The sequence below is a fragment of the Phoxinus phoxinus genome, assembly GCF_949152265.1.
Source record: "Phoxinus phoxinus genome assembly, chromosome: 21".
Classification (NCBI taxonomy): domain Eukaryota; kingdom Metazoa; phylum Chordata; class Actinopteri; order Cypriniformes; family Leuciscidae; genus Phoxinus; species Phoxinus phoxinus.
The window spans coordinates 3,049,314-3,062,909 of record NC_136896.1 but is presented as its reverse complement, the minus strand read 5'-3'; the positions used below and the strand labels follow the sequence as shown (position 1 = coordinate 3,062,909).

Sequence of the window (13,596 nt, the reverse complement as noted above, 5' to 3'; positions counted from 1 at the left end):
TCTGTTAACACTTTTTAAACTACTAGACTAATAATAGATGCACATTTGCAAACATTTATTGAATTATAAACAACAGTATTATATTAAAATTCAAACGTATCCGGATATGTCACTATTTGGAAACTCTTCCATGATCAATATTAACACTTTCTTGGACTTTAAGCATCCTTTAACATCTCATTTATTTCTACGACTATTTCTGAAAAAATTTGGAAGAGCAGTTTCCATTTTTATAGTAATTCAGTAAATAATGATCAATTATATCAATAGGTGTACCTGTATTTACTGTACATGAACATCAATTCATGTTATATACTTGATATTCTTGTTATATAACAACAGCAGGAAGTTGTTTTTTTTCTATATAAGAGCTTTCTGTAAGTAACCTGAATTCATACTCGATAATAAATGATTATAATAGAATGTAATATCTTCCTTACCAGGATCCTCAGTGACAGGTTCAGGTTTACTGGTCTCTGTGAACAGATTTTAAACCACTGTTAGTAGATTGAAAATAAATGTACAGTTGCAAACATTGAATTATGAACAACATTTTTACTGTACCTGTTATGTTCACAGTGAATTCAGTGTGTGTCGGTCGGCAATTTGTTTGGATAAAGAATCTGAATTGTCCCGTCATTGCTGTAGTTGAACTGAATCTGCATGTGGAGTTGTTTCTCTGTTCACAGGAGTCACGAGGAACTTCTCTACAGATTGTGGAGTCAGTATATTTCTCAGGATATAGAAACTTGTACAATGTAATGCAGCATCCAGACTTCTTCAGAGAGACGCTGCAGGACAGAGTTACTTCTTCATCCACAGTTCCAGTCACATCCTCACAGCGTACACTGATGGCACCTGAAAAATATAATATAAGCAATTCATGGGGTAGAATACAGTATAGGGACTGTGGGACGTGTCCCGTGCACTTTTAAAAAAAAAAAAATCATCCCACGCACGTTTTTTTGGGCAAGTGTGTTCACTAGAGGTTTCAAGGGCCAATATTAATACATTTAGATTTCAATTCAAAGACACACGATAGTCTATGCATGACCTGGCATTTTATTCTTCTCCAAAACGAGGCGATGTGTTTCATTCATACTGGAAGCCGGAGGACGCTCTCTCACAGAAAGTACAAAACGGACATAAAGTAATAATTATTCATTATTACATAAAGTAATTATTTATGACGTTGCAGGAAATCCCTTTTCACAATACAAATCGTTTCACAGCAGCTTTAAAGAAAATGCATGAGTCCACATTACATTTAGAGTGATCTGTTGTCTGTCTAAGTTTGCATTTCAGAAATATACAAAATCAGTTGGCTAACAATGTAATAATTTAATGCAGAAACAATGAGCTCAAATTATTATGACATATATAGGAAATTGTAGAATTGGTGCAAAGGCATCCAGAAAGATTTTGACTGATGAAACGTAAAGACAATAAACACACGATTGCAACAAATTATACGATTTATGTGTTTTTCAAACCATCTCTGTCTATTTTCATAACAATAAAGTATATGAATAACGCAGTGCTAAGTGATATAGCTTTTAAAAACTATAAAATATATTTTCTGCCTTAAAAAATGACATTTTGTACATAAAATGCACGATGAATTAATGCATAAGTGTTTGTAGGCTACACAAACCAATCCTAAAATTGTCATTAGGACAATACAGGAAAAATATCATGGATTAAAAGTTATTGGTTATTTTTCAGCAGTGCATTTGATCTCTTAGCCATAAAATACTGGCATTTCTTTTAATTGGAGAGTTAAATATTCTTTATTCTTTATGATGCACACCATTCATTGCTAAAAACCAGTATAATACAGCAGTTTTTATAAAACACAAAATATAAATGGCAAAAGTGAACGAATAAACAATAAACTAATTAAAAATGGGTTTCGAGGGGGGGCGTTTTCACATCTAGCTCCTAAACTCTGGAATAGCCTTCCTGATATTGTCCGAGGCTCAGACTCGCTCTCCCAGTTTAAAACTAGATTAAAGACGCATCTCTTTAGCCAAGCATTCACATAATGCATCTCATACCTTTGGGCTACAGTTAAATCAGATCAAATGCATTCATATTATAAACAGCAGCTACGCTAATGATTTCCCATCTGCCTTTTTGTTGTTGTTACTCAAATAGAGTTCGTCAGCTCCAGTTATGTATCCAGCCTCTCATGGAGACTTCAGATGCCCCAACGCCTGTGAAGAGACGACTCGACGCCTGTGAAGAGACGACCCAACACCGGCGATATGTTTGTATATGTATATATGTATATGTATGTACATTTCTGAAATGCATTTTCTGTAAAGCTGCTTTGAAACAACATGTATTGTGAAAAGCGCTATACAAATAAATTTGAATTGAATTGAATTGAATTGAATTATAGGATATTTATGACACTGTTCCCAGGAACAGTGTTAAACACATAAGAGTATAAAAAGACATTAATTGGAAGAAACAACATGATGGATTTCACATAATGCTTTACATGATCTCAGATTTAGTTTATTCTCTTACCATAACCATCAGCTTGACAGACGGCGGTAAATGTCAAAACCAGAACCAACAGTTGCACAGCATTTACAGCATTCATGGTTTTGTTTCTGCAATAAAAAAAAACACATTTGCATTTAGAATTAAGAACGAGGAACCACAAATTAGATAAAGACTTTAAAGAGGACGATTCTTACAGTCTGTATGTCTTCACACTGTGTGACTTCCCACAGTCACAAGAGCAAACATATATATTTAGGTTTCAGAATTACTTCACTTCCTGTCCTGGGTCTGACACTTTATATTGGTTTTCGACAGATCCGGTTTATTTTCAGATCTGATGTTTAAGTTAAAAAAAAAAAAAACTGTGGTATGCCACAAACCTGAAGTGTTGTATGCTCGCTGTTGCTTAGTGTCATTTACAACTGAACTGAACTGAAGTCAAACTAATGGTCGCTTAATGCTTATTGCGTTACAATAGCCTATTTGTTATTTTTAATAAATGTATATGCAAGGAACTCACACAACATAATTCCACCTATCTGGGGAGTCAGTGCAAGTAAACATCCTGAAAACTCCTCTAAAAACGCTGACCCCTCAAAAAAAAAGTGTTTTAATATAATTCACACAATGTGGAAATCAAGTAAAGCACCACTAATTGTAAAATGAACAATTCTGAATGATTTAAATAACTTAACTTCTGCTGTTTTACCAACTAAAATGCAATCAAGAACTGTGTAATGGCTTTTATGGAGTAGTGGCAACCCTTTCTAGTGTTTGCGCATGTGCAGAGAGTAAGGAGTTGAGATTGGCATAGTGTGTGTGTGTGTGTGTGTGTTTGTGGTGGTAGCAGTGCACACCACTGTGAAAGATACTAATAAATGTAAATGTTACTCTTCAATCTATCTGGAGTCTGTGTAATTGATAAAGGAACATCCCGACCAAAACAAACTTCACACGGTAAGTTTGGTGCATTTCATTATAGTCTGTTATTTATTTCTGTATTCTAGGCCATCATAAAGAGAGGCTGTACAAACACGGTCCTTACAGAACTTTTTACAAGCGAACCACACACTGTATGAAAGACCAGGAACAAAGGGAAAGAATAAAGAAACGTCAAAGAAATAAAAAGTAAAAAAAACAACTTAGTGTTTCCTTCACTTTCAGTCTATAACAATTTCAGTTTTGTCCTCATCTACAATTATAACAAGCTTAAACAAGCAGCAATCCTCCACCAAGAGTCATCAGACGACACTCAACCAACAACAGAAAATATGCATATTCACCTCAGAACAAACAAGACACAAGATGCAAATGAGAGCAGAAGAATTTCATGCTGTTTATGTACATTCAGGTGCTGCTTAAATAAAAATATAGTATTATATGATAATCATATTGGTCAGAGACGACTGATTTCATCATAGCAGGACACGACAGACGCTCATTGTCATCGTGTGTGTGTGTGTGTGTGTGTGCAGAATTAGAGAGACAGCAGACGATAAATCGACAGGTAACCAGACAAATGGTTACGCCAAGACACATTACTTCAGTCTACATGAAAAGTAAACAAAATGACAAATAAATATGTGTACAAACACAAACCCAACAATGCGTCAGTGATCTCTCCACTGTCGTGGCGTAAGTAAAGTATGGCTGAAGACAGCGCTCTCTGCTGGTAGAAGAATGCATTGCAAGGGTTACATTATATTCATGACACCTGAGCAGAGAATGGCTTTCCCACTTTATATTCACCGATAAACAACGCACAAGACTATTCAACATCATGCTCTCTGGATATACAGCGCTGTGTTGATAAGGTGTACTGTATTATTATAGGTACAACAGCAGATTTCATCATCGAAATCAACTCTGAATTGAGTGAATCTCATAAAACTGGTCAAGGTCCAGGTCATGATTTCACCCCCAAATCAATGGTTTGGATTATGAAGCCTATTTTTAGGACCATTAAGGTTTTTGCATTGTGTGTGTGTGTATATATATATATATATATATATATATCTCATATGTTTGTGTGTGTGTGTTGCCAATACCAAAAATTTTTTTTTACTACAGCATGTTTGTCACTCTAATAGAGTAAACAGAATCTAATGAGCATTGCCATTAAAAATAATAGGAATTGCAAAATAAATGCATTAAAGTACTGGGATTTGGAGATGAAATGTTGCGCAATTGTCATGGAAATAATGTCACAATGTCAATATCAAATAAATAAACCCCTAATGGTCCTAAAAAAACATTTTTGTTTTTACTTTGGGGTGAAATGTGACTTGGACATGATTTTTTTTTTTTTTTACAAAATTCACCCAAACAACATTACAAAGTTCATAAACAGACTATTTTTTTTTTTACTTTTAGACCTCTTGTATTTCTTTCGCCCTTTAGACTCACTGTAACACAGTAAGATACGCCAGCTTCGACTCGAGACTCAGAAATGTTGGTTACACCACACACACAGTATCTGCAAAAGGAACCATGAAAGAAAAACAATGCTTGAGACTGAAATGTGATGCCAGATCTCCTCACACACACATTCAAGGGTTTCAAGCACCCGTTCGAAGTATTGGTCATCGTGTCACAGGAAAGCCGCGCGCCGTGTATTTAAACATCCACATATGCGTTGATCACACAAACAGGCCTATGCTGAATATTGCATGTGGCAGTTTTGGATTTTGACACACCACATTCATTATAAGTTTTAAAACATTCCTTATATAGGTGATATATTTTTGCGCATATACAGACTCTCTTTCCTCGATTACATAAGAAAGCAATAAGGGGAAGTGCGTCTTAAACACTGACTAACTGCATTTAACAGGAAAAAGATGACATTCAGTGCGCTGCGTGGGTAACGGGTCCGTTCGACTCATGAACTACACACCGCGCGTCTCCTACCGGCTCCAAAACACCAAAGATTGTCACTAGTCAGCCATGCCGTACACAGCAGACAACATTCAGCCAAGAGAATAATGCAGAAAGACAAGGACAAGAAGCTAAAATAGAGCATATTCAAGAAATGAACTATACAGACAAAATGTACGCGTCTCTGTTCGGTCTCTCGACTGCAGAAATCATTTTCTCAAACGTTTTATATCGTCCTGCTTTTTTTTTTTTTTTCGTTAAAAATATTTAAACATCCTTTTGCATATTAATGCATTTTTAAGAGATAATTACGTTTTTTTAACGCATAAATCAAACGAAATGTTGCAAGGGTTTGTGCTTAAAAAGTAGATCTGCTAAATTCAAGACTTGATATACAAAATGTGTTTCTCATCTCGTTTTAAGGACGCTTACATATTTTTATAGAGAAAAAAAAGACTAAAATACGGATTAAGCAAATGAGTTCTGCAGTGTTATATTACGTAGTGTTCAGTGCAAAAGGCGTTTTAGGGTTTTGCGGAGCAAATGGATGGATTGTAAAGGTATATTTCGTGACTATGATGTCCTTGTGCATTATTGTACAGTTACAGATTGCTAGTGTTGGAGAACATGTAGAAATGACTAGTGGCATACGGGCTAGTTAGTTCAGACACCTGTGTTTCTGTAGTCTACCGGTCCTAAACGCCACACAAAAATAGACGCCCGTATGACAAATAACAAGCATTGTGTTTTCCCGATCCTTGACGTCGCCTCGTTTGAGCGCTCCCGGGCATCGTACTCGTCGCGCGAATATGCTTTGTAAACAAAATGAGTTAATTCTAGGGATGCAAAACTAAAAACCGGCCAACAATATGGTATTTTTATATGGTTTTGAGGGTGTTTAAGCATGCCAGGCCTAGGTAGTGTGCGATGAACGGCGAAAAGTCGCAGAAGAAACCGAGAACTAGAAGGCAAAGGAACATTTTATGCATTTCATAATTCCCTCCGAGGAACACGTTCTTCCGACCAGATTCCATAGCACCTTGTGTTGTGACATCACCCACCCATCAGCCAATCACAGAGTCAGATTCAGTCCGAATCAACACCACTTCCTGATGGCACAGAGCAGGAGGGCGCACACAGGAAAGAGAGAGACCTCACTTCCTCTCCAGTAACGCGAGCTTCCCGCGGGTTCACTTGCGGACGGCCTGCCGGTAGCTGTGTCTCTGGCCCTGTCCGCGGGAGCAGTTGTTGGGCTCTTGCGGGCCGCATGCGGTGCTGGTCTGGCTCGGGCTCGGGCCGTCTCTGGTGCTGCAGGTCAGACTGCTGTCCTGTAGTGTGGGACTGGACTGAGCTCTCTGTAACGCCCCTTCCTCCAGGAGCATGGACTCGAACACGGACAGGTCATCGCCCCCGCAGCGCTGCTTGGCCCGCAGGAGCATGCTGTACGTCTCGTAGCGCGTTTTCTGACAGAGACAGAGACATTTGATCACTGTGCATTGCATTGTGTCAGCGCATAGGTTTGATTTTGAAATTGGTGGGGACAGGGACATCATTCTATAGTTTTGATCGAAATTATTGCTAGGGATATATCGATGTCACTGGATATTGGTAGGGACACGTCCATAGCGTCCCTACTAAATTCTACGCCCCTGCATTGTGGGCAGCCATTTTGTCAGTAATAGGTATTTTTTATGCCAGTTATTTATATATTTTGCTGTAGTGTGTCAGTAGGAAATATCACTTTACATTTCCAAGCATTTATTTTGCCATTAATTGTAATAATCCAGTGAGATTTTGGAAATGCTCAAGGAGTCTGAAAACAGTTCCTCACTTCCATCGAGTCTGTCTGGGATTACATGAAGACACAGTTCTCACTTTTTTCAGAAATATTCCTACAAAGATTCAGTACTGTGAAAAGTTTTAGGCACTTGTGTAAAAATGCTGTAAAAGTGAGGATAGACTACAGCAAAATATATACCGGTGAAACTGGAAAAAATAGAATATGGTGCAAAAGTTCATTTTTTTCAGTAATTCAACTTGAAAGGTGAAACTAATATATTATATAGACTCATTACATGCAAAGTGAGATATTTCAAGCCTTTATGTGTTATAATTTTGATGATTATGGCTTATACAGATTATGAAAACCCCAAATTCAAAATTAGAATATTGTGAAAAGGTTTTCAAAAGCTGTAAGCCATAATCATCAAAATTATAACACATAAAGGCTTGAAATATCTCACTTTGCATGTAATGAGTCTATATAATATATTAGTTTCACCTTTTAAGTTGAATTACTGAAATAAATGAACTTTTGCACCATATTCTAATTTTTCGAGTTTCACCTGTAAAAGTGAGGATAGACTACAGCAAAAGATATAAATAACTGACTTATTTTTATCCATTTTTTGACAATTTTTGGGGGTGAAAATACGAGTGTGCATAGGAGTTATGCACAGTACTGTATATAAAGCTGTCCTTGAATCTCCAAAAACACATTTCAGGAAATGGAAAAGCACTGTATTATTTTTTTTAAATACCCAACCTTTTGAACGCTATGGCACATGCTGTACAGTATGCAGTACACTAGAATTTTTTATTTTATTTTTTTTACCTCAAACTCTAGATATTCCTCTCTCAGTCGATACTCCTCAAGTTCACGACCTTTCACCTTTCGGTCAGGCGGATAAGAGCGCAGTTGTACAAGCTCGGTGGAGATGGAGCGAAATCGTGTTTCATGAGCCTGTACCTGCTCCTCCTACACACACACACACACACATTATAATACTGCAGCTTATATAAACACATATACAAGCACGTCTCTATTCCAACAAATAGAGAGCTACTGCCTACATCACGCAAATAGGTAACATAATTATTCAAATGTATTGTTTTATTAAATAATATCATATTTTCATATTTCTGTATTCATATTTTATATTAATATTACCATACATTTCATATTTATACTCATTTGTTAACATTAGTTAATGCAACAAGAACCACTATGAACAATATATTTTTAGAGCATTTATTAACCTTTTTTAATGTTTTTTAATATAAATACAATTCTTCAATGTTTGTTCATGGTGTATTAACTAATGTTAACAGATAACACACTTTGATTTAAAAAATGTATAAGTAAATGTAGAAATGCAATAGAAGTATGTAGTTAACTAATGTTAACGAATGAAACCTTAATTTAAAGACTTATATTTGATAATGATAAGATACATATGTGACAACATTAATGCTATTGTGATCATCTGACCTGTGATAGTTTGGAGGCGGAGCCTGGCAGCAGCGGCCGACTAAATTTCTTCTGTGAGCCAATGGCAGCGGGGAGGGGCGGGGCTGAAAACATGGCCGCCACTGTGTTGATGCGTGTGATCCAAGACTGCATTTGTTCAGCATTCCTACACAAACAAATCAAACCCATGTAAATATTAATACAAATATTAGTAATAAGTACAAGACTTTAAAAGAGTGTGGGTTCTAGAAGTAAAAATCATTACATTTCTCAAGCAGTATCAATTGAAGAACGACAATTCAATTATGATTTTATTACATTATGTGTTAATGGTATTTTGCACTTCCTTTCATGTTTCCTGGACTTTTGCCTTGTAAAGCACGTGGTCAACCTGTTATGTTTATTTGTGCTATATATATATATATATATATATAAAAAAAAAAATGAAATGACCAAGAATGAGTCTACGGTTGTTAAATGATGGTAAAGAAGCAGTGTGATGAACACACATACATACATACACACATATATATATATATATAAAAACGTGTTTAACTATCCTAGCTACCTATAATCCTAAAGACGGCTCCACCAATCTGAGAAGATGTGGAATAGCAGTAAAAAAAAAGCAGTGTTTATGTATAAGTGCAAACATGTACCCACAAAAAAAGTGGATTTTCCAGCACAAGCAATGAGAGCTGAAACTGGGGCAAACTTCAACTAGAGCAGAGCGAGTTCTCCTGGGGAACGGGAATGTGTGTGAACACACACACACACACACACACACAAAAGAATAAATCCAGCCGACGGGACTACATGAGTGTTTTGTCAGAAATTGGACAGAAAAGATGCCAAATGCTGAGCCTCGTGCTGCACAGATGATGCATCTCAGTGATGTATTCCAGTTAAAGCTGACTGGTTTTGCTGTTTGTGTATAAGCAAATGCACATAGATGCCCAAGTGATTCTCACACCTGTGTGACACAGATTTGCACATCTAAATGCTCATTTATCTCCAGAGATCTTTTTGCAATGCTGTGTCACACAATGCATTTCCAAGTTAAACAGTATATTGAACTGGAATAATTAAACGTAGGACGGGACTTGACTTTATCTGTGGGAAATTGAAAGGATGCTGCATTTACACCGTGTCCTAACTACGCGCGATAAAAGGAATCTTTATCATGTTAATCAGAGTTTTTGTGCTAACCAGCCGCGACAGCGACCATTCTATTTTAGAAACGGTTTCAATTTTTCTGCGACGTCGCGCTGGAACAACAAACAAAAAGTGTGGCGATGATAATCTCAGGCACTGTTTATGTGCTTTATTTAATGTTAAAAGTGTGTCATGTGACTTTGAATATCATTTAGTGCTCCAGCTTTGTAACGTTAGGTGTAAAAGCAACAATGGAAAATTCACCTCAGATCTTGAAATGAAACAACTGGAAACAAGAACGTTTACTCTCTGGTGCCGTGCACTTGCTGTGAGACTCCGCCCACACGCTATTCTGATTGGCTGTGGGTTTTGAGACTCCGCCCACACACTATTCTGATTGACTGTGGGTTTTGAGACTCCGCCCACACGCTATTCTGATTGGCTGTGGGTTTTGAGACTCCGCCCACACACTATTCTGATTGACTGTGGGTTTTGAGACTCCGCCCACACACTATTCTGATTGACTGTGGGTTTTGAGACTCCGCCCACACACTATTCTGATTGACTGATGGTTTTGAGACTCCGCCCACACACTATTCTGATTGGCTGTGGGTTTTGAGACTCCGCCCACACACTATTCTGATTGACTGTGGGTTTTGAGAATCCGCCCACACGCTATTCTGATTGGCTGTGGGTTTTGAGAATCCGCCCACACGCTATTCTGATTGGCTGTGGGTTTTGATTGATGATCGAAAACGCCTCTCGCAGTCGCATCGCCTCTAGTGTGGACAGACAAATTATTTGTTGCTGGATCTTATCGCATCGCATCTGGTTAGGACACTGTGTTACTGTGATGTCCACGGATGAGAGGAGGTTGGGAGTAAGCAGATGTAAAATAAGCGGAAAAGGGAGAATAGTTTTAGAAGTGGAGTTGATGTCTGATGACTCTGACACTTTTCCATTTTCCACATTTCCTTCGGAGGGTGAACTCACGGCGCCTGGAAGAGGTAGACTCTCCAGTCAGCGGTCCGGAGGTAAAACACGTTTGGCCGTTTGCTGTAGTCTGTGGCTCGGATGGCCAAGGAATGGTGAATCGACACGGCATTCTTCAAATCCTCATCGGACAGCTGTTTATCCGGCCGATACTCGCCCTGGAAAAACAATCCAGTAATTAATTAAATGCATCAGAGATGACCTCATAGTACACTCTCGTAATCATTACTGATTTATTGATCATATTGTCGTTCTACTCGTTATGTATATTACCACCAAACTGTGTATATCGGGGAAAATGCAACAGCTGTTGGGTTAATATTAAAGCAAACAAATATTATGTGTTTGAAAGGCACTAAATATTGGCAAAAGTACTTAATATACAGATGAGTTATCATTTAACTGTATAATGAACAAATCACACATATATTATGTGGAGGGATTTAACAGACTAATTTTAATAATTAGTTTATTTATTTATTTATTTAACTATGTCATTAAATGTAATAATACAAATAAAAACTACAATTAAAATGTAAGCATAAATGAATGAATGAAGACATTTTATTTCAATTTTATAAACACATAAGGAGGGAAGAAATACATTAATTTAGTTTATAAAACTGTATTCATTTTTTTTTTAAATGTAAAATTACAAGTTTTAGGCCTAATAACATCTGGCAAAGAGACTACAGATGAAAACTAGCCTTCGGGTTAATTTGGGAACATTTACATTCATGAATGTTGAATAATGTACACGGTCCCTTCTCTAAAAAAATAAAAAAGGAATGTGAAGAAAGCAGGACGGCAGGAAAAAAGAAAGGATGGAAGGAAAGAAGAAAGATAGAAACTCACCTTCTGCAGGTAAAGGATGAGTCCCTTAAGAACAGCATAAAATGTTTTCCATCCTCTTTTCCCACGAGGTGCTGCATTTCACATGAAAAATAAACAAGCAAAAATGTAAACAGATTTGTATTATGCTGGTAAATTGACCAAATATATCAATACATTGGTGTTGACTAAAGAGTTTTTGATAGAAACCCACTACACCTGCATTTCCTTCAAAATAAATGAATATGTTTTTGTTGGCAGATGTTTTTACACCTCTGAGGAAATACAATTATTTGCATTTTGTGACATTGTAAGCTACTGTAAAATAATATTAAACTATGTACATGCATATATTGTACATTTCAGAATCAGTTAAATGTCCTAAATCTGTAATATATAGAGTGGATATAGACTTTATTTTAAGGTGACATTTTTTACACATTCTTTTTACACATTCACATTGTACTTAACTACATGTATTTACTATGTTACGGTTAGGGTTAATTACTTGTAATTATAGTAATAACAGTAAATTATTCACATTAAGTACATGTCGTAACGTGAAACGGTTAGGGTTAGTTACTTGTAATTATGAATAATTTACTGTTATTACTATATTAAGTACATGTCGTAACGTGTAACAATGTCACCTTAAAATAAAGTGTTGCAAAACATTTTTTGGTAAAGTTTAAATATACTATTTGAAAAGATCATCAAAAGTAACCAAAGCTTTCCTTACAGTGAGTCATCTAATGAAGAAATGTATATTTAGGACATTAGCAGAAAGTTTTGGTTATTTTGATGATCTTTTCAAATAGTATCTTTAAACTTCACAAAATAATAAGTAATAATAAGTAAAATAGTAGATTATAAAACAGTAAATTATTCATAATTACAAGTAACTAACCCTAACCGTAACATGTAGTTAAGTACAATGTAACTACGTCACCTTAAAATAAAGTTTTGCAAAACATTTATTGTAAAGTTTAAATATACTATTAGAAAAGATCATCAAAAGTATCCAAAACTTTCTGGTAATGTCCTAAATATAAATGTCTTCATAAGATGACTCACAGTAAGTTATGTGTAATAATCTAGGAATGTTGCGTCCTCTTTATCACTCACTTCTCTTTCCATCACAGTCGGCGTGGACCTTCCTCACCAAGAAACCCGTTTTGTAGAGAAGAGAACCAGACGGAGAAACTAAACCACTGCCCGTCCGCTTCATTCCTCTGGAGTTTGATTCGTCTCGATGCTCTCCCAGCTCCGAGAACGACTTGCGTAACTCTTCTTCATCGCTGAGGGAAGAAACAGATCAAACTAAATAAAGTACTGACCCAGAGGAAGTGCATAAAAGAGGAATATGAAACCATTAACTCATTATGTATAATGCCATCAAACTGTGTATGTTTGTAAGAATGCAACAGCTGGTGGGTTCAAATTAAGGCATAAAATATTTAAAACATGTCATGAAATGTTGCAATAATGACTACTACAATTACAATTAACTACTACAAAATTGCAATTAAATGTAAACATAAATACACAAATCAGGAAATAGATTTATATATTTGTACATTTCTATTATAATTTATGAAATATTAAAAAGAATGGGAAATAAAGTAATGCCTAATTATAAAACTCATAAAATACCAAAACTAAATACATCTTGAAAATGTAGCAGACAAATCCATCTATCATTAGCTAATTGAATGCATCGTGACATTTTGCAATCAATAAAACGGCTTGTGCAACTCTTCTTCATCACTGAGGGAAAAAAGAAAAGAAAAGAAAGTAGTGACCAGGAAGTGCATGCATAAAAGAGGAATACAAAACCAAGTGATCTCACAAATAAGCTGCGTTCGTGATAATCACTGTTATTTTTACCATGGCGTGCCTGGAATTATTACAAAAACAGGAATTATATTGAAACGCCTCATATTTTCCTTTTAGTTTCTATTAATATTGCTTATGCT

At 36.2% G+C, this 13,596-nt stretch overlaps 1 protein-coding gene and 1 long non-coding RNA gene across 3 annotated transcripts in view; both read right to left on the bottom strand.

Annotated features, from left to right (window-relative positions):
* Positions 1-570: 570 nt before the first annotated feature.
* On the bottom strand, positions 571-2,834 carry LOC306990039. The gene is made up of 3 exons (XR_013795793.1): positions 2,709-2,834; positions 2,536-2,621; positions 571-858 (listed from the first exon to the last, which is right to left on the bottom strand). It is a non-coding gene; the product is annotated as an uncharacterized lncRNA (long non-coding RNA).
* Positions 2,835-3,501: 667 nt separating this feature from the next.
* Positions 3,502-13,596, bottom strand: part of LOC306990037 (uncharacterized protein) — a 56,584-nt gene continuing 46,489 nt past the window's right edge. For both annotated transcript variants that reach the window (XM_079596253.1, XM_079596254.1), the window contains 6 exons: positions 12,746-12,918; positions 11,645-11,715; positions 10,790-10,947; positions 8,663-8,807; positions 8,006-8,149; positions 3,502-6,854 (listed from right to left, as the gene is read on the bottom strand). In XM_079596253.1, the coding sequence (XP_079452379.1) occupies positions 6,582-6,854; positions 8,006-8,149; positions 8,663-8,807; positions 10,790-10,947; positions 11,645-11,715; positions 12,746-12,918 (964 nt within the window). In that variant the 3' untranslated portion in view covers positions 3,502-6,581. The remainder of the gene's footprint in view (positions 6,855-8,005; positions 8,150-8,662; positions 8,808-10,789; positions 10,948-11,644; positions 11,716-12,745; positions 12,919-13,596) is intronic.